General features: G+C 37.0%; 1 protein-coding gene across 2 annotated transcripts; it reads right to left on the reverse strand.

Annotated features, from left to right (window-relative positions):
- Positions 1-1,769: 1,769 nt before the first annotated feature.
- LOC128545783 (metal transporter CNNM4) lies at positions 1,770-20,424 on the reverse strand. 2 transcript variants are annotated; one of them, XM_053516420.1, is made up of 7 exons: positions 19,044-20,424; positions 14,688-14,831; positions 13,089-13,223; positions 11,843-12,012; positions 8,135-8,231; positions 3,844-4,019; positions 1,770-2,541 (listed from the first exon to the last, which is right to left on the reverse strand). In XM_053516420.1, the coding sequence occupies exons 1-7, from the start codon at positions 20,416-20,418 to the stop codon at positions 2,464-2,466; spliced, it is 2,175 nt and encodes a 724-aa protein (XP_053372395.1). In that variant the 5' UTR covers positions 20,419-20,424; the 3' UTR covers positions 1,770-2,463. The 2 variants fall into 2 exon arrangements, with proteins under 2 accessions (XP_053372395.1, XP_053372394.1); XM_053516419.1 differs by lacking the exons at positions 1,770-2,541; positions 3,844-4,019; positions 8,135-8,231 and adding an exon at positions 11,626-11,678 and having other exon boundaries at positions 19,044-20,418.
- Between the last annotated feature and the right edge of the window lie 836 nt (positions 20,425-21,260).

Below are 21,260 nucleotides of genomic sequence, written 5' to 3' on the forward strand. Positions count from 1 at the left end.
AAAAAAAGGAACATGATGTCACTCAAAGTGATGCCACTCATATTGAGCTGGTTAAGATTACCATTATGACATAATATACTGTATTATATACAGTATAGTAAATTAATAATAATTAATTAAAATGGCATATAAATAAGAAAGTTATTAGCCACTTTTGATCATAAGTTTAACGCCTTACCACGGCTGAACCATTTAAAATTGAGAAGGATGTAAGAGCAACATATGGTGCCTACAACGGAGGTGCCTGCTGCTGACCCCTGCCCTACTGTAGGAGGATTATATAAAAATCCATTGGGTGCGTTTTGCAAATAGGCCAAAATAACCAACTTCCTGTTCAGTACAGCCCATATAATTATTCAGCTCAATGAGAAAGTGTACCGAGTTTCACATAAATACGTGTATGAGCTATGCAACTAAATCTTCTCTGAAGGCCCTATGCCAGGGCATAGACGTTCAGGCATCCTAATGGCAGCAGATTCCAAACTGTCATTCTCATGACATTTTGAGCATCCAGACCACTGAAACAACAAGCACTAAAATTGTGAATATCAAAATGAAATGAGTGATGGGAGCAGCTGAAAGACTAAGAACATATATCAGTCAAGCAGCGTTCAGAGTTTTTTCTTGTTTGAAAAAGCATTAAATTTTACAAATAAAAAAGGCTTAGATACATAAATGCTGCCAACAGCAGGGCATGTGAAAGATAATACCAAAGCTGGCACCAAAACTAAAAACAAGTCGCCTGAAAGAACAGAGTGGTTTAAAATAATTGTTTGTGTTGGATAGAGCAAGACATAAAAGGTACAGTAGCCAGCTGGTCACTGTATTGATGCCACACAAATTTATGCAAAAATTATAAAACACCCACTCACTCACTGTCTTTACCACTTTATCCTGTATAGATTGTTGCACGAGGCCTGGAGTCTATCCCAGGAGACTTAGGGTGCAAAGTGGGGTACACCCTGGACAGGGCGCCAATCCATTGCCGGGAACACACACATAAACACACTCCTGGCAATTTGAGATAATTACATAGATTGTGTTTTACCGATATGAAACACAATCTAAATAAATAAAAGAAAGTTTTTTTTCTGTACATTGGTCAGAACGCGCTCTTTTAATATATTTACATTTCATACTGAAAATGAAATCAGTTTCAAAAAAATTTCTGTCTGCATGTTCGTATGTCTGTCCAAACGATCTTGTTACATGTAAAACTGGCTTGACAGAATTTAATAAAAATTTATTAATAAAATAAAAAAATTTATTTTATTTAATAAAAAAAATTTGCCGAAAGTTAAATCTGCGCCATAAATTAAATAAAAATGTTGAGTAAAATGGACGTTATGAGCAGGTTAGTTACAGATTACCTCACAGCAGCCATTGCTTTTTATGGACAAATACAGCACTTTTCCCCTCGAGGTGGGTGTGGCTATATGTGTCACTCAACAGAGCCAATTAAGGGGATAGTTTACAAGAAATACATAGAGTATGCGGAACAGAAATGATCGTAATGACCCTATAAAGCACCCAAATCCTCACAAAACACACACAAACATGCGACACAGCATTTTAGTAAAAAAAAAAAAAAAAAAAAGGTATGTAACTTTTGAAAACTGAATTTTAAAGGTGTACAGACGTAACTTAGGTATGTTTATTCTTCCTTTGGAAAGTTTAAAACCAGTTTGTCTCATCTGTTCCAAAACCATGAGATAAAACGTGCATTTTCATTCCATGCAAACGAAAATGTGGTCACAGTTAATATTAAATAAAATGCAAGCACAAGAAGTACTTAAAAATCTATCTATCTATCCATTTATCTATCACTTATTTGTGATGTAATTTCACACCTCTTCCCCATTTTCTTCAATAATTTGTTGCCTGCCAATTCACACAAACAAACTCTCCAAAATCATGTGCCCTCTAGCAATTAGACAGGGCATTTCAGGCAGTGCTGGATAAAATTGATTGCCATCAATTAACATTATCACGAACAGTCAACATGCAGGTAAACAATTTCCATCAGGATGATGTACTGTAAGTAAGATTTAAGAACAGGCCACTTTTAACATGGATTTTAAACTTAACAGGGCTAGAAAAAATGGAAAGATATTACACATTTAACCAAATATCAATATGTCAGTCTCCCTTTTTTTGATAAATAAAAATCTTTGTTTTGGCATGCTAACATTAGGTCCTCCTTTAAAGAAAATGTCCACTGGCACTCACTCAGCTCATTCACTCGGCTCAATCACTCAGCTTAACGTTTGCAGACACAGCATGCAGACAGGATAATGCTCTTACTCACGATGAAGAAATAGACATCTGAAGATATGCTGAGTTTTTATTTATGTGGAAGGTACTTTACCTTCCATTTATCTTTAAATTCCTAGGTCTTCAGCAGGTTTTGAATGTCCAAACTACACTTCCAGAAACTAAATTGTGAATTCACAGAGCCGTGGTCTAATTTTGTTCAGGGGTCTGTGGTATGCTTTCCAATTTGGATGTCAAAAGGCCCTTTTGATACTGACATCGGGTGACCTGGTAAAAAGGGAAATAAAGAGAGATAACAATCCAGAGTAATATTTTTTATCATCCATGATGCAGAAATGTAAATAATGGCTGCACAAGAAGTGGAGAAAATGAAATGGGGAGTGAAAAGTATAATGTAGATAAAACTAATTTCTTTTGCACCTATTTGCTCTATTTCCTTTAAATTATATAGGTAACAGAATCATATCACTGTTATAACTATTCTGGTTACTAGGGTTAACTAATTGTCCAAATGACAGTTATTTTTTTAATTCTATTTCACCTATTCTCTTTTTTGTTGTTGTTCAGAAATAAACTGCATCAGATAAAGTCTTATCGGCAGGTTCACTTACTTAAACTTGGGCCAGGGGTAGCTCAGTGGTTAAGGCATTGGACTACAGTTCGGACGATCCCAGGTTCAAACCCCACAACCACCAAATTACCACTGTTGGGCCCTTGAGCAAGGCCCTTAACCCACAACTGCTCAGATGTATAATAAGATACATAATTCTCCGGTGATGAGAAAATCAACTCAAGTTCACTTCTCATGGGCATTTAGAAAAGCCATTAATGCTGTTATCTGTCAGTGTATCAGGCCAGCCTTTTGAGGTTCTGATAATTCATGGATGTATTTTATGAATGTTCATAAAAACAGTCCTCCAATATCCTAACAGCGTTTGTGCGACACTGAATGTTTAAAGCGGAAATTCTGTGAGAAGACACTGAGATCCTTTTTCATTAAAGTAATATTACCAATTTAATTATTTACTCCTGCTGTAAACCTAGTAATGCTATAATGAACATTAAATTTCATTTAGATTGCATTAAGAGAGAACGTTAATTTGCACTGTGTGCACAGAAATTATGCTTACGCATAACAATAATTTGCCTATACAGAGCAATACAATTATGTATAAAACTGTTTAACGTCATGTTAATTAGCTAGGGAGAAGTTAGGAAACAAAAAAGAAATGATGCAATAATGTTTTTAATTTATTCAATTTTAGTATGCAATACTAATGCTTATGCTAACTAATGGTAAAGCTCATATATCTAACAGAACAAAACCAGTAACTTAGAAAATTAGAAAACTGAGTTAAACATTATGAAAGTACTTTATGGTCCCAAAAGTATTCACTCGCCTGCATTTACATGCATATGAACTTGAGTAACATCCGATTCTTTATCCATAGGGTTTAATATGATGTTGGCCCACCCTTAGCAGCTATAACGACTTTAACTCTTCTGGGATGTTGGAACTCGTGTGGGGTTGTTTTTCAGGAATTGGGCTTAGTGTGAAATTACTCATACCTTAACAAACTGCAAGTCGCAGAGGGCACGCATATTGAAGTCTGGGATGTACTGGGATGTGGAGGTGCTGTTGAGCTGCAAGTTGCTACCACTGGTCGACAGTGAGTCCACTCTCTCTGTGCAGCTCAAGGAAGCTGAGTGATTCAGACCACTAAGGTGTGAAGGAGAACGAAACTCTGAAACAGACGGAGAAAGCTAAGTCAGTTGAGATAAAAAGCTTGAGAATTGCCAAAAGATTTTACTGCCACACTCTTTTACACGTGTGTATAAGGTGGTAAATAATATGCACACATCAATCTCAAACACAATGTGGGTCAAGCAGTACTTACTGTGTGTATGAATAAGTTAAGCAAGGACACACCAAACACCATCATCAATAAACCAGGAAACAATGGTTGTATGATATGACATTACTGAGACAAATCAGTGGCACATGCGTATGATGATCAGATCAACTTAGCTACATCATCCTCACTGCCATGTGATTACGGTAACCATGGGCGTCGCTAGGTCATTTTTAGGGGGGCTTTAGCCCCCTAACATTTGTACTCAGCCCCCCTAAAAATTCTACATGAACTCCACACAAATTGCTGATCGCCCATCGTCCCCTTTAAATTTCATATGAAAGCGGCAGACTTCGGCTCCTCCCCGTCTTTCAGCAGGTCTTCAATTCGCCATCACAGAGGGAGGATTTAGGCAAGGTGTGTGTTTTTCGATAAATTGATATATCTGCATCAGTGCAGTCCTTTATCATAAATACAGTTTCCAAATTGTCATGAGGGATTAATCAGTTAAATCTTCGCTGTGTTCACCCTCATCACACCAGCTGCTCTAGTGAAAATGAAGCCCTTAATACACACTCTATGAATCTATAGTCTACTTTATAAAACAATCAAAACCTAACTGTCTATATAAAACATTGCACAATGCATATAGCAGAGTTATGCACATAAGTTATTAAAAATAGTGAAAGACGGCATTCAGTGCACTCGTTTTAACTGTATAGCAGTGTGATTTACAGAGATAGAAAAATCCTTTTTTTTGGTGATAAATATTGTATTAAATAATGTCCAAAATCGTAAAATACATTTATTAGCCTTAGAGTAGGGTTTTTGTCACTTTGATTTAGAAAAAGTAACTTTTTCAATGAATAGAAAAAAAGACTGATATTAAAAGGATGCTTTGTTTAATTACATTATAACAATGTTTGTCTATATTAATGAATTTGAATAAATAGCCTAGTAGCTATAAAACTTTAAGGGATGGAATAGAGAACCTAGTGTTTTACTTATGTAGCTAAAACACTAAATTAAACTAGATAACATGATGATCAAAGTTTTAATATTTATATTTAACTGTAGATGGCAGGTTTTTCAAGTCACATGAAAAAAAAAGAAAAGTTTTATTCTTACCTGCTGCTTATTTGGAGATCTACGCCCATGTGACTTGAAAACCCTTCCATCTACAGTTATCTGTTCAGTTCTCTAAAAGGGCAGCCTCTCAGGCACTTTAACACTGTGTTCCCAACATTGATTGAAGTCTTTGCATCAGAAACTATTTTTCACATTTTTTATGTCTGCCAGTTTCCAACAAAAAGCAGCAGTATTGTCAAAGAATTAACAGATAAACGTTTGACATTATTGGCACCCACACAGTTTATTCCATTGTCCAGCCTCATAGGTGTGTTGTTTATATTGCGAATCAATGTAAGTTTAAAGTTATATGCTGTTTTCTGGTTACATTTTTCTGATTGTACCTGTACATAGGAAAAAGGTTTATATGGTAAACAACGTGTGTCATCAAGAAGACTCATTTGAGTACTGATTCTGAACAAGCCAAATATGTGTTAAACATCTATGGGGGCTGAGCCCCCCTTAACTGAAAATCCTGAAACGCCCCTGTGGATGACTAAAAATACAACAAAATCATCAGGACAGCCAGAGACTGATCTGATCAGCTGATCTACACTATGAGTTAATCCACTGGCTCCCTCTAGAGGTCTGTTAGTAACTGTTATTACCTACATTACTACTGCAGTGCAACTACTGTTGTGGTCACACACAAGACATCATACGAATTCAGTCAGTTATAGTCAGGCGCTAGTGAAGTTGTGGCCGAGCATATAATTAAATAAGAAAATAGAGAAATAAAACTCCAACGCAATTCAGGCCAATTGGTGAATCAATGCTTAAATCAACAAGTCCTGCAAGTCACATCTTAACAATGATACATATAGGCACATTACCTGACCCAAAAAATAATCAAACATTTTAGAAAAGTAATAGAAAAGATAATAAATCAACCACATATTGCACCGTTATCAAAGATAAAGGCAAACATGATATTGTGCGACTTTTCTTTTTCGCAAGAATGTGTATAACCTTGTGTTATTGTCACAAATTGTAAACAAATCAGTAGTTATTAACATGACCTACAATCATTTATACATATACTGTACAAGTGTGTGGTGGTCTGTCATAGTGGTAGAATTTTTACATTTTGTCAACAAAAAATGTTTTTGAGGAAAATCTGTTTTACTTTTTTTCTGCCTGTAACAGATATATCAATAGAACATAAAAATAAAATATGTAATATAATAAAAATAATTAAATTAAATTTTAATTTTAAGCTTATATCCATTTGTTATCAAAAATCATGCTACGTTCTAACTTCTAGATTGCAAAGTGTGTGCTCACCCAGTCAACATTATCATATTTTTTGGATGTGTACCATAATGTGTTAATTTTTTTAAATACCAACTACCATTTATTCATAAGGCAAAAGTACCACCAGTGACACTTAACAGTATGAACATGTACAGCACTTAATAGTGTTGGGATGGTGGGTCTTGGATCAGAGAGATTGTCTATGGGGGTTTACGTTGGGCAAGTTTGCTTTTTCAATCAAGCCCAGGGATACACCATGGTCCTTAACCCAAGTTCATAAAGCTCTGGTCAGCAGAGGGAAAGAAGTGCTTTAAAACTAACTTCCTGTTAGATGGCTGCGCCAACCTGATGAAAAGAGAAACAAATAGTGGACCAACACCAGCAGATCACAGGGCACATAAAAACAACACAGACTTTGTAAATTTTACATTGGACTTCGAACAACTAGGATTCTGTGCTTCTCGATTCCTCCTCCAGGAATTGATTTCTAAATAGGGGCATGATACTAGGAATGCAACAGTTGTAAACCATTTCCTGAAGATATCTGTACATGGTGGTTCTTGATGCACTGACACCAGGTTCATTCTAGTCCTTTTGGAGTTCTCCCGAGTTTTGAATCAGCTTTACTTTTAAAGGACTGCATTTATTCCTGTTGCTTGTACACCTTTTCCTATAACACTTTTCCTCTCCAGGTAATTTTTTTTTAATAAACATTCTTTAATACTGCACTCTGTGAACTGCCAGCCCTTTTATCAATGACCTTCTGTGGCTTATTCTTCTTATGGAGGGTGTTAATCATTGTCTTGTCAACTGTCTTCTCCATGCTTGCGGCTGTATGTACTGAACTAGACTGATAGAAAGACTGTATTTACACTTTATGAATACTAATTAACTCAAACCTGAAAAAAATGCCTAAGTGGAGCATTACTCATGGAAATGTACCGGATCTTGTGGAAAACTATGGGTATGGGTATTTTAAACTTGTGGTATTAACTATGCGGTCTGCCCATGGACTATGGTCTGTGGTCTGCCCATTGGACTATGGTTCGAAAGGTCCCAGGTTCAAACCCCATGACCACTAAATCATCACTGTTAGGCTTTTGCTTAACCCTCAACTGCTCAGATATGTAACATATAAAATTGTTAGTCGCTCTGGATAAGGGTGTCTGCCAAATTCCCAAATGTAAAACCTGCAACAAAAAAGATTTTTCCCCTTAACCAAAGCTTGTATTATAGCCAGAAATTAAAAATTAGTGACTTAAACCATTTTGTAGGATCTCTAATCTTCAACACTTGTTGAATACTGATCCCTGTGAGTGAGGGGTACTTGGATAGTATGCCAAACTGCATGCAACTGTACTAGCAAGACCGTGCCCTTGGTATCAGTATTAACTAGACATGCTAGTGAGCAGGCATGGAGGACAAGTGGAACGCAACCCACAATATGAAATCTTGTTCCCTAAGTAGCTTGCAAGCATGTTTCTCTCAGAGAGGGCAAAAGTCCACAATCTTACACACTATAACTTTTACAAACCAGCTGAACTACAAAAGTAGTGTCTGCCGTTGCTTTTACAGTGTGAAAAACAAAACAATAAAGACAAGATGTCAATGTTAAAGATACTCACCCAAGGCTGATGTGGTTAATGCCATGACTCCATAATAAGAAAAGGGACCAGTCTCAAACTTCATGTTTTCATTGCCTGCCTCCACTTCCACCCAGCCCTGAACAACACCGGTGGAAAAAGATGAAGTATTGTAAAAAGAAGTATTGTGTTGAAGTTAGTTTAGAATAGTTTAGATATATGATTTTGGTCGAGAAATAAATGAACTACTTAAAAATATCCAGGGCTATGGAGAACAACCGCATATTACTGCATCATACCAAGTAGTATGTCTAATATTACAGAATCACTGATAACTTACAATTTACTATCGTAGATTTTGATGGAGCCAATACCACTGGAAATAACTACATTATTCTACACTACACCAAATTACGAATAGATGCAAAATATCTATTTTAGAAAACACATTAAGAAGCAAGATAAACTAATTTATGCTGTACATCAGGTCCAAAAGACTCATCTGACTATCTACCTTAAACATCTATAAATTCTATACCGAAATTTTTTTTGGAATGTTAATGAAGACAATACCATATTACGAACAACACAATACAACCCGAGAGGTTAAACAAGAAACATAACCCACACCAGGTATGATGGTGTGATAATGATATTAGGGTAAGATAGCCTTTTAACTAGTGCTGTCAATCGATTAAAAAATGTTGCATCCAGTTAACCACAATTAATCAAATTTAAAATACTCAGGTTTACTTTTATGTATATTGCATATTATACACATGCAATGTTAAAATAAAGAAATGCATGACAAACTAGTTTGAGGAAACAGATTATGCAGCTTTATAATATCGCAAACTTTAACATTTAACAAATGGTAACTCCTTGAAGTTCCTCGAATGGTAAACTCCTTGCACCTTGCTATAGCAATTGGCTAGCAAAATGACGTTCTTCTGTTTTTACCACACCCTGTGTGAATGGGTGCAGCTGCCATTCGTCATAGATTAGGTGCACTGTAACACTGAGGTAGTTACAGTATTGTTACTTACTGATGTCCAGTAGTCTCACCAAAAAAAAAAAAAAGTAGCTTCTGCCAACGGTCTCACTTTCATAGCATTTTTCAGTGTCTTACATTTAATGTATTCTCTGTAAATAGTTCTCCTTGAAGGTAGCACAGAACTTTGGTTTTATCCAAACTTGCGTTTAGAAGCTTTTTACAATGAAACAGTTGCAGTTCAGCACCCCTGGCGATGTTTCTCACGCATCTTTTTATCCACAGTAAAACTTGCCATTATCACACACAGCTAAGTAACCGCGCTGAGATTATGGAAAGGCATTAGGTTTAAACTCAGGCATTTGATTAGTTTGCGTAAAAAATTAGGAACACGTTAAAATCTCTAGATTAATCAAATGCGTTAACACATTAATATTGACAGCTACTTATAACTCCAAAGTGTATTAAAGTGTATTTAAGGGAATGCACAACACCAGTCAGGGCTTGACCATTATTTGTTCGTTAGTTTTTTACCAACTGTCTTCGTTAGGGTCAATTTTCACCTGTCTAAATTTTTATATAATCATTAATTTGATTTATGCTATGAACTGCAGTAAGTATTTAAATGTAATGTAATATATAAGTATAAGATTTTGTTCACTGTCTGTCCAGCAGCTGGCAGACTACTGCAGATAAACAGTTGCTGATGTTTACTGGAAAGTAAGCATTGTCCTGCCACAGCAAAGGTTCAGGACATGAAATTTACTTTACCCCATATATGAGAGATTTTTATATGCACTCCAGTAGTGACAGCTCAATGCTGTCATCAAAAACACTTAAAAGGTTTATGACTCGTATTGTAAATTTCTTGTTATGAAATTTATCAATCACGTATACAGTCATGTTCAAAAGTTTATACCCCTATTTTAATTCTGTGTTTTTCTGACAAATCATAATAAAAATAATCTGACCAAAGTGCAACTTAGCATTAGGCAAATACAACCTTCGACGAATAACAACATACAGTATAACCTTTCACGGAGGAATTATTTATTTAACAAAAAATTGAACCAAAAAAAAAAAAAAAAAGTGAGTAATACTAAATACCCTTAACTACTTCGACAGGATTTAAGATGGGGGAGTTGCAGCCACATGCTGTTAATCTCCCCTTGACTAATTCATGTGCTGCTAATCATCAGCCCTTGATTGACTGATCATCAGCAAGTGCACAGACCTCTATAAAAGCCTTTTTAGCAGTTTAAAGGCTGAAATTAGGTCGTGCAACAGACAATGATCCGAAATACACCAGTAAATCTACATCAGAATGGCTGAAAAGACAGAACAGGTTTTAAAATAGCCTGGCCAAAGTTTAGCCCTCAACCCAATTGAAATGCTGTGGTGGGACCTTTAGAGAGGTGTGCATATGCAAATTTACAAAAACCCTCAATGAACTGAAGCAATATTGTAAAAAAGAATTTATCAAAAGAAATTCTTTTTTTGTTTTTACACAAATAGAATGCAACACATAATTAAAAGAGGGGTTGCTAACTTTTGAACAGGACTGTATACCAGCTACAATCTAACTTTAGACAACAAGGAACAACTACACTACTATGTTTTTAGCTGGTTAATGCATATTTTCATTGTGGTCATAATTGTCTTTTTTTTTTTTTTTTTTTAAAGCTTTAATATCTTTAGAACATGGCAAGCCATACAGAACTGACTAACTTCCTGACAAGCTTCCTATGATTCTTCCATGATCCTGGGATTCAGGGTCAAATTTGGGAGCGTGGGAAAGGCCACTAAATCACCCTTTGGTGTTATAATAACTTTCGTGCCTTCAAACCATGTCGCAATTAAGCTCATTTTGTGCTCAGAGGAGGCCTATAATAATATCCTATACAACTTTCTGCTTTTAACTTTGTGACAACAGTTTGGAGACCAATACATAGTCTCATTTTAAAAAGTTTATTGCATATATGTATGTAGTATAAGGCATTGGTGGCCCAGTGGTGGGTCTCTCACCTGTCATGCGTAAGTCCCAGGTTTAATTCACACCCAATGCCCAAAACACTGGAAGCAGTGCCGGTCCCAAGCCCAAATAAAATGGGAGGGTTGTGTTCGGAAGGGCATTGTGATAATTAGTGACTGTGTTGCTTCGAGTTATTAATTCCCGTTCTCCTCAATGACACAGGAAGGAGCCATCCCAAACTGTTCCCACAAAGTTGGGAGCATGAAATTGTGCAAAATATCTTGGTATGCTGAAGCACTAAGAGTTCCTTTCACTGGGACTAAGGGGTTGAGCCCAACTCCTGGAAAAGCAACCACAACATGACTGCGTATCAGTGCACAAAGCACGGTCCATAAATGAGTGAGTTTAGTGTGGAAAAGTCCTGACCTCAACACGATAGAACAGCTTTGGGATAAATTACAGTAGAGACTGTGAGCCAGGCCTTTTCATCCAACATTACAAATGCGCTTCTGAAAGAATGGTCAAATATTCCCATAAACACACTCCTAAACCTCGTGGAAAGCCTTCCCTGGAGATTTGAAGCTGTTATAGTTGCAAAGGATGAGCCAACATCATATTAAACCCTATGGATTAAGAATTGGATGTTACTTATGTTCATAGGTATGTAAAGACACATGAGCAAATACTTATATAGCAATATAGTGTATATATGGTACCATAGGTTTTAAGTGATAGGGACTGGGGAATAATGTGTTAACTAGAAGCTATTTGCAGGCGACAAACTTACCTGTAAGATGAGAATGAAATAGTCAACAGGCTTGCCACGCTGATACAGGTAGTGCTGCTGTGAGCGCTTGTCATTTTCATTGAACCGTAGATCCTGGATGACATCTGGATGCTTCAAAATTCGCAGCAAAATCTTGTCCGAGATCTGCTGTGCACTGAAAAGGCTTACCTCTGGCAAAAAAATTGTATACAATACATTTTATTTAGATATCAAATATTATGTATACTAAAAATACTGTCTTAATAAATAGCCTTTTGTGAATAGTTTTTCTAAGGTAAATGAGCTGATCTGGTGTATTCAGGGGCATGAAGTTTTATGGTAATCTGGTGTTGGATGCTGTATTCCCGCACTCTCACTAGTTCACTCAGGTTTGTTGACAGTGAAGTGACTGGCTACCTTGGGTGCCCTTTTGTCTGTGGTTGCTACTGGTTCACCTTTTTAGTTATGTTGTTATATGTAGACATGATGGAGACCCTGTACAAAATGTACATTGATCTTTTTTACGATGAGACATAGAGCATACCTAATTATGTTTTTGTGTTTATGTCTGTCTCTCTCTTAAGCTAAACATGGCCATCCTGAGTTACCAGTAATTCTGATTCCCTCTGCCCCCTGGACCTGTCTGATACATCTTGATTCCCAACTAATTAAAGTTACCACATAGACACCAATCACAATTTCTAAGGATGGTCCCATATAATCAGCTTATAGACACTTCTGACTACTCTACTTATAAACCACGGAGATGGCGATGGAATGCAACTGATAAAAACACAATGCTTGCCACAGGACAGAAATACACTTGCGTGGTAGTCAGTGAAACGGGCCAGCACAGAAGTGGTCTACTACATACAACAAACAACAAATACAAAATAAATGTTTGCATTACTATGTTTTAATTAATATGGGGTCAGAATTGTGCAATATAGAGTAAAATGTGTTTTTTGTCAACACAATCGATATGATGAAGTGAATTTTATTTAATTTTAACAAACTGTACAAACGTTTATTGTCTGAAGCCTCCTTCGTCGACACAGCAGGACATCTGATAAGTTTTTTTTATTTTTTTTTATTGCTCATGACCAATGCTGTGTTGTCAGCACAGATCTGTGTCGCTCGAGTTTTAAGGATTTAAAGGCAATACAAATTGACAAATGTATTGATTTGAATAATAAAATGTAAAACAAATGATTGTACACAAATTATTTGTTAAAAATCAAATGTATAGAATATACACCAAGCTCACCCGTCGCCAGGAACCGATGAGCAGCTAAGAGCAGCTGGGGAGAAATCTTCACTTTGGATTCACTTTCATCTTTGAAGGCTGAAAAGTCCCTCTTATTTTTATTTGGGTCCACCTTCTTTCTGGTTTTATTATCAACTAAGAGAGAATGACATCAAACATGAAAGTAATCAATCAAAGAGATAATATACATAATAAAGTAATAAATTAAATAAATACATTTTCATATAAATATACCTGTATATACAGTGGAATCTTGTATTATGAGCACAATTCGTTCTAGAAGTGGGCTAATATTCCAAAACACTCTTAAACCAAATAGAATTTTCCCATTAGAAATAATGGAAACTCAAAATCTTCGTTCCACAGCCCCCCCCCCCCCCCCCCCAAAAAAAAAAACATAAAAATAATTAACACAAAATATAAAGTAAAAAATAAAACAAATTAACCTGCATGTTACCTGTAAAATAAATAAATAAATAAATAAATCCGGACAGATAAGTGTTTCCGGGGGTGTGCGTGCAGGCGCTGTGTGTATGTGTGTGTGTGTGTGTGTGTGTGTGTGTGTGTGTGTGAATCTAATATAAGCTCCCCTCTTCCCCTTCTCATCTTACAGTTACCCTTCATCCACTTTTTTCACACACGTGCGCGCGCACACAACGGAAACACCGTTTTAGCGGTAATAAACAAACAAGAAATAAAAAATAAACAAGAAATCTCTCTAATGACACTCGATTGAGCGACACACTAACGGAATCACTGCTTTAAAGTAAAAATAAAACAAATTAACCTGCACTTTACCTTTGAAAAGAATTACGACAGAGCAGTGTCTCTGTGTAGAGCAGAGAGGAAGAGTCTGTGTGTGTGTGTTTCTGTGTTTCTGTGAAGGCGAAAGTAGGAGGGGTCTGTGTGTGTGTGTGGGGGGGGGGGGCACGGTGTCCAATGACGTGTGGCCTAGCCTTAAGCAGAGAGAGAAAATTGATCTTTAACCTCTCTAATGAGACTTGCTTTTGCTTTACATGCACGCTGTACACACACATACAGACACAATAAAATAGGTTTTACATGCACACACATGGTCGCAGTGTTTTAGTAAACATTACACGCGTGCACAGATGGTTGTTGATTATACCAGTAAGAGACCAAGCAGGGAAGACGATTGCCCAGAATTCCGCAGCGGAAGAGAGAGAAAAACGTTGGCTGCGTCAAAACAAGAAGCGCATGCGTGATACATGATACTCAGTACCCGTAAACCAAGGCTTGTTCGTTTTCCAGGTCAAAATTTATTTAAAATCTTTGCTCGTCTTGCGGAACACTCGCAAACTGACTTTTTGCTTATTGATTTCTTTGCTTATGCCATATATATATATATATAAGCAAAAAAAATCGTTTCTGCATAAAATAAACTTCTATAAAGAGCAATAAAATAAACAGTCAATATTTGGAGTGAAAACTCATTGTTTAAAATCAGGAGTTTTAGACACAGATTGTGCAGTTTTATAAGAAAATATCTGTTAGGTTTTACTGACTCAGGAAACGGCCTTTCAAAAACTGCATATAATATGGTGCCCAAGACTTTTGCACATATTTATAACAACTCACTGTATAGGTCAGACTCATCCAGGATCTCTGACTTGATGATCTCTTCAATAACATCTTCCAGTGTCACTAGACCCAGCACCTCATAGAAAGGGTCCCCCTCTCCCTCATTATTTACCCTCTGGACTATGGCCAGATGAGATTTGCCTGGAGAAAGAGAGAGAGAGAGAGAGAGAGAGAGTACAAAACCAATTTAGAATCAAGATTTCTGTATGTGGTGTCTTGGGGAAAAACCTTCACATTGTAAAATTCTGACATGCAGGCTTTCCTGAAATACTCTTATGCATGTATCACAATAAATAGTTAAATTAATAAAATGTAAAGATTGGCCAACCACCAAATGTAAACAAGTTAAACAACAGAGTTGCCGCTATTTTAGAGAAAGTTTAGTCTTTCTTGTTATTAAATTAATATGCCAGATACACCTTGTAGATGTCCAAGATTCAAAACTTCATTTGCTGGTTACAATATTATATAAATCCTACAAACATTTACTCATGATGATGATGATAATCTTGGACAGAGGGACAGATGCACAGACAGATGCAGGAATGGAGAAAAAGGCAAAAAGGCTCTGATTTACTACAAATTTGACCTTAATCCTGTTTGAAACAATTCCCAAACTGAATCACTTAAACTGCTAATTAAATTAATAATTTCAAATAAAAACTATAAATATTTATCATCACTATGTCACTATGAGTTTTCATCACTCAGTGACAGAGGAATAAATCAGAGACACGTGCATTTAGGCCTCGAGAGTCCAGTCTAACATCACAGACAGGTTGTGTCAAATACAATAACTTGATAAAAGCATGAAATTCACTGTGTGAGGAAATCCTGCTTACCTAGCAAGATTTAGATGTCTTTTGACAGATTTACTGTTTTACCAACTGCATTAAACTGCTTCCCCAATGTACTGATAGAAAACAAAATACTGTAAAAGATATTTTTGCATTGTTTTAGTAAAATACTGGGCAATAAAAATTTGAATATTTTACAAAAGTTAATACATTTTCATTATTAAAAAAATGATATTCTTGTCTATTTCTGATTTGTTTTATGTAAAGCGATATATTTCAAGCCCTTTTTTGCTTTGATTTCTATGATTATGGCTTACAGTTCATAAAAATCCAAAGATCAGTATCTCAAATATGGTAGAATATTTCCTAATAACAAAAATAAAAAAAATTACGACCCAACTGTCTTCTAGAACATCTGGAAAACAAGTTAATTAATGCAATCATTATTTGGCTTCTTTAGTATGTACTAGCATAATGTACATGTCATTGATAGAAAAAGAGTTTGTAGAAATAGGTAAAAGGTTAAAGCTAAAAATAAGATGATCAAGTTTAATATTATTTCAGATTGAAACCCACACATACAGTATGTCTTTCTGTCTGTTACTTATTATAACTCTGCTAAGTGACTCTTATGGCCATGCCCCCTATACTTGACCAAATAGGCAGTAGATGGTACGACTGCTTTCAGGTTCTCCAACATTTGGAACTTAAAGATATCATTAAAAAAAAGGCGGGTTTAGACAAATCCTTTAGTTAATTTATATAGATTAATATGTCAATGTAGCATGGCATGGCAATCAGCCTGGGGAACTGCTGAGGCATGACTGAAGACCACATTGCTTTGATAGCAGCTATTAACTCGTCTGTATTGTGGGGTCAGGTGTTTCATCTTCCTCCTAACTCTGTAGATTCTCAATGGGGGTATGTGTGTAATAAACTAGACTAAGAGAAATATTCTAATCCGTACAATTCTAAAGCTGTAACCATTGAAATTGATACAAAAACAATAAAAAATATTGTATTTGAGTCTATGAATCTATAATATGAGTTTCACTTTTTGAATTAAATTAAGAAGAAGAATTAACTTTTCATTAATACAATTCTTTTTGAGATGCACTATATATGTCCAAGCATATTACAAGTATAATTTAAACCTAAATAGATAAAAATGCTGATAATGGTTCACATATAGAAGACTTCAGTTATGCCAGTGAAATATGGGGTCCCACAAGGGTCAGTTTTAGGACCTCTTCCGTTCTCCATATACATGCTTCCCTTTGGTAACATCATTAGAAGACATGGGATTAGTTTCCATTGTTATGCTGATGATACCCAATTATATGTCTCAACAAAACCAGACAAACTACCTAAGTTGTCTAGATTAACCGAGTGTGTCCAGGACATAAAAGATTGGATGACCAATAACTTTCTTTTACTAAACTCAGACAAGACAGAGATATTACTCATCGGCCCAAAAACCAACACACAACAGCTTTCACAATTCAGCCTGCCTTTAGAAGGATGCACTGTTACTACTAGCTCAACAGTAAAAGACCTGGGCATAATATTAGACAGTAACTTGTCCTTTGAAAATCATATTTCCAATATCAGGAGCATCTTATCCGTATCTGATGCAGAAAAGCTAGTTCATGCATTCATGACCTCCAAACTGGACTATTGTAATGCATTACTAGGTGGTTGTCCTGCATCCTCAATAAACAAGCTTCAGTTAGTCCAAAATGCAGCCGCAAGGGTTCTCACTAGATCCAGAAAATATGATCATATAACCCCAATATTATCATCCTCTCCATCTGTTCTGTACTTTTCTACCCATCCCGAGGCATCTGGAGATTGTACCAGCTTCAGTAGACAAAGGCCAACCCTGCGAGGATCCTGAGGCATCCAGAGAAGAACCAGCTCCAGCTGCATTCTGCTTTATGATGTTGGAGCTACACATCCTGCTCCTGTGCTCCCAATGATCCAGACCCCATCTGCCCTCTGCACCTACTGACTCATCCCTATGCTGAACTGGACTTCATGTTAATTTAAAGAATTTCTGTTATATTGTACTTTCAGCTGCATAACACACATGATGTTATATCATCTCTATCTGTTATCACCCAAATGAGGATGGGTTCCCTGTTGAGTCTGGCTCCTCTCAAGGTTTCTTCTTATTGCAATCTCAGGAAATTTTTCCTTGCCACTGTCGCCGTCACCCTTGGCTTGCTCATCAGAGACATTTCATTCATTCATCTCATTATTATCTAGACACATTTTTCTCACACATACACAATTTATTACTATTATTATTATTATTATTATTTTTTATTATTATTATTATTATTATTATATATTTTTTTTAATGAATTTCTTTCATTTTTGTGAAGCTGCTTTGAGACAATGACCATTGTTAAAAGCCCTATATAAATAAAATTAAATTGAAGTTGTTTAACTGAATCTGTGTACTGTAGCATTTATTCATTCCTATTTTCAATATAAAACAATGTTTTGTGAATATGCGTTTATCCAATGGACTGATTTTGTGCTTGAATCAAAAATGGAAAAAACACATTTTCATCTGACACAAGGGCCCGACCCGGGAGATTGTACCTCTTTTTTTCATGTATTGTAATTTTCATGCCATTCAAAAAAGCCAAAAGTGTAAGCATGTAACCCTCTGAGAAACTGCATATAAATCAACATGTAAGTAGCGAGGGGGGCTTTTACTCAGTTATTGTTCACGGCATCAAAAGCAGACATACAGTAGAGCCTTTACTCACTCACTCATCTTCTATACCGCTTTATCCTGTATTCAGGGTCAGCCATGAGGCTATAGCCATGAGGCTTAGGGCACAGGGCAGGGTACACCCTGGACAGGGTGCCAATCCATCGCAGGGCACACACACATAAACACACTACGGGCAATTTGGGAACGCCTAAGGTGCACGGCAACAGTGCCGCCCAGTAGGATTATTCAACATTTATGGAGTTTCCAGGGTCAATCCTGTGTACTTTAACAGAAGTAAAGTTTCAAGTGTTCTCTGTCTTTAAAACAAACAAGTAACATGACAAGCTGCAATTCTGTTTAATTAATCTGTGAGGTCAAACCTGTATTGTTTGTCTCTTAAGTGATAATTGAATATTTTGCTACAAGTTCTCAGTGACCTGCTGCCTGTTCCTTTAATCTGAATTAACTGAATAATGGAGAAAATTGCCCAGCATTAGTCAGTTAGACTGTATTTACTCAGATGTCCTATACTGAACAGTACAAATTGATTTTGCATACTAAAACGGGGGAACCAAGAGAGGCGTACAGGACAGTGATATGTTTGTAGCTGGTATACTGTAAGTGATACCAAGAACAGGAGCTTATCTGTAATTAATAATTACACATAATAATTAATAATTAATGTGATTGGACAAAAACACTAAAAGGTAAGCCAGTACAGCATTACTGTGGTTATCGATCTAGCTTGTGCACTCAAAATCAGTTTTGACAGATACAACTTCTGCAATTCAGTTTTGATACCGCTTATAAATATAAAGAATGACTGACCCTTTTTGAACTCCTCTAACATGGCATCCAGTTTGGTGTCGTGGAAGACAACATGGACAGGGTGGTTGTAAAACTTAGTAACGGTTTTGAGTGTTGTGCAGTCATCCGGATCAACAAAGGCCAAATCTTTTACATACAAAATGTCTACTATGTTGGAGAGTTCATCTTCGTAGACTGGGATGCGTGTGTAGCCGCTCTCCATGATCTCGGTCATGGTGTTAAAGTCAAGCACAGAATCAGATTTGATCATGAAGCAGTTGTTCAGTGGTGTCATGATATCCTCAACTGTTTTGGTCCTCAACTCCAATGCACCATGAATCATATTGAGCTCTTCCTTTTCCAAGTCGATGTATGCTTCCGTCACCTTCAGCATTCCCAGCAGCTTCTCCCTGTTGTACACTCTGCCAATTTCTTGTCCCAAAATGCAGTCAAGGAGCTTGCTGATGGGAAACGACAATGGGATGGTAAGAAGCATGAAGAACTTCGTCAACAGGATGGTGTTGGCACCGACTGCCAAACCATGGCGAGAACACAGCGCCTGTGGCACGATCTCACCAAAGATCACAATGCCCACAGTGGATACCGCTACTGCGCCAATGCCGGATCCGATAAGACCATCCAACAAGATAGTAAGAGTGGTATTTACAAGGACATTACCAAGCAATAATGAGCAGAGCAGGTAATTCCCCTTGCTACGAATAGGACTGATTTTGCGTGCATACCTTTTTTCTTTATCGGTACCACAACTTTGCACTATTTGTAGCTCCATCGGATCTAACGCCATGAGCCCCAGATTGAGTCCACTGAACATGCCGGACAGGACAAGCAGGCAAGACACCAAGGAGATCTGAAGCCACAAAGGGAGCAGAGAGGTCCTCTCCTCTACAACCTGTAACCTACCGTCGTTCTCTGACAGCAGGTGCCACTTGCCTTCCGGACTCCTGATGCACGCGATGTACTCCCGCTCGCGCTCAGTTTTGCGAAGCGGCTTAACGGTTACATTCACCACACCTGATGTCCCTCGACTGCTGACGTTCATGTAACTCCCAACGCTGATATCTTTGGTAAAATCGACACAAGTCCTGTTTACCGAGTCTCTGTCATCCTCCTCTTCAACGAGCTCCACGAACCGGATCTGGGACGCGGAGTCCGAACTGAGCTGCAGCCCGTAAAACCTTAGCTGGACGCTGCTCTCTTCTGTCACCTGAATGACACCGTCCTCAATGATTGTGGCCGGCTTGTTACTCCTCTCCAGTCTCATGCCCAGTATCTGGCTCCAGGATATGACCGTCGTCTCCGTGTGACCGCAAACAGTGCTCCAAAGGACCACAAGCAAAGTTAATAAGCCGCCCTGTCCGCTCCACTGTGTGGCCATGTTTGTTTATTGCTCTTTTGTTGCCATGTTTGTTTCGCTAATTGAAAGCGGTACTGTTACGTTAAACAGTTTGGTAACATTACCTGCGCATGTGAAAAGCCAAACTGTCCGCAATAATGTCCAACTGCGGCGTCACAAATAACTTGCATATACAGTGTCCCAAACAAATTGACATCATTTGAAATATGGATTTCTGAGTAACTACATGCCCCAGGTAAACGAATTAAACAGGCTTCATTTAAAAAAATAAAATATTTATTTACCAAATTCCAACAACATATCCAATCGGATAGAGATGTTATAACCGATTTCACAGCCCCTCAGTGGTTTTCTGCTTGAGTCCCTCTAGGCTTACAGGAAAAGGGAAGATAAAGACCACTCTTTCAAATAGCCTTCTAGAAAAATAATACAAGGTGTCCAGTCAGGTGAACGTGGTGGCCATCTCAACAGCACATTGTCATTATCAGTGAAAGAAAAAAAAATTGGTATACATTTTAATTAGATATTAAACTTAGTCATTTTTTACACAAAATAATTTAAAAAATGTATGACACCCTGTATATAAACACACTACATAGGCTGTATAATTGATCGATTTATTTATTTTCGGTGATCCTGGGATATGGGAGTTATTTAGCATTCCACAATTGTTATTTATTTTCATCTCTAGATCCACTGCGTCCCCGACCAGAATAAAGCAATTACTGAGAAAAAATTAGGATGTTTGTTAAAATACACTAGCTAACCCTCCACAGTACATTAGATACACAGTGTCGTTTCCCATTTATTAAGTAATTTGGTACATGATTTGTTTTTTCACTCTAATTTTTAGAGAACTATTT

This window comes from Clarias gariepinus, chromosome 17 (genome assembly GCF_024256425.1).
Source record: "Clarias gariepinus isolate MV-2021 ecotype Netherlands chromosome 17, CGAR_prim_01v2, whole genome shotgun sequence".
NCBI classification, from domain to species: Eukaryota; Metazoa; Chordata; class Actinopteri; order Siluriformes; family Clariidae; genus Clarias; species Clarias gariepinus.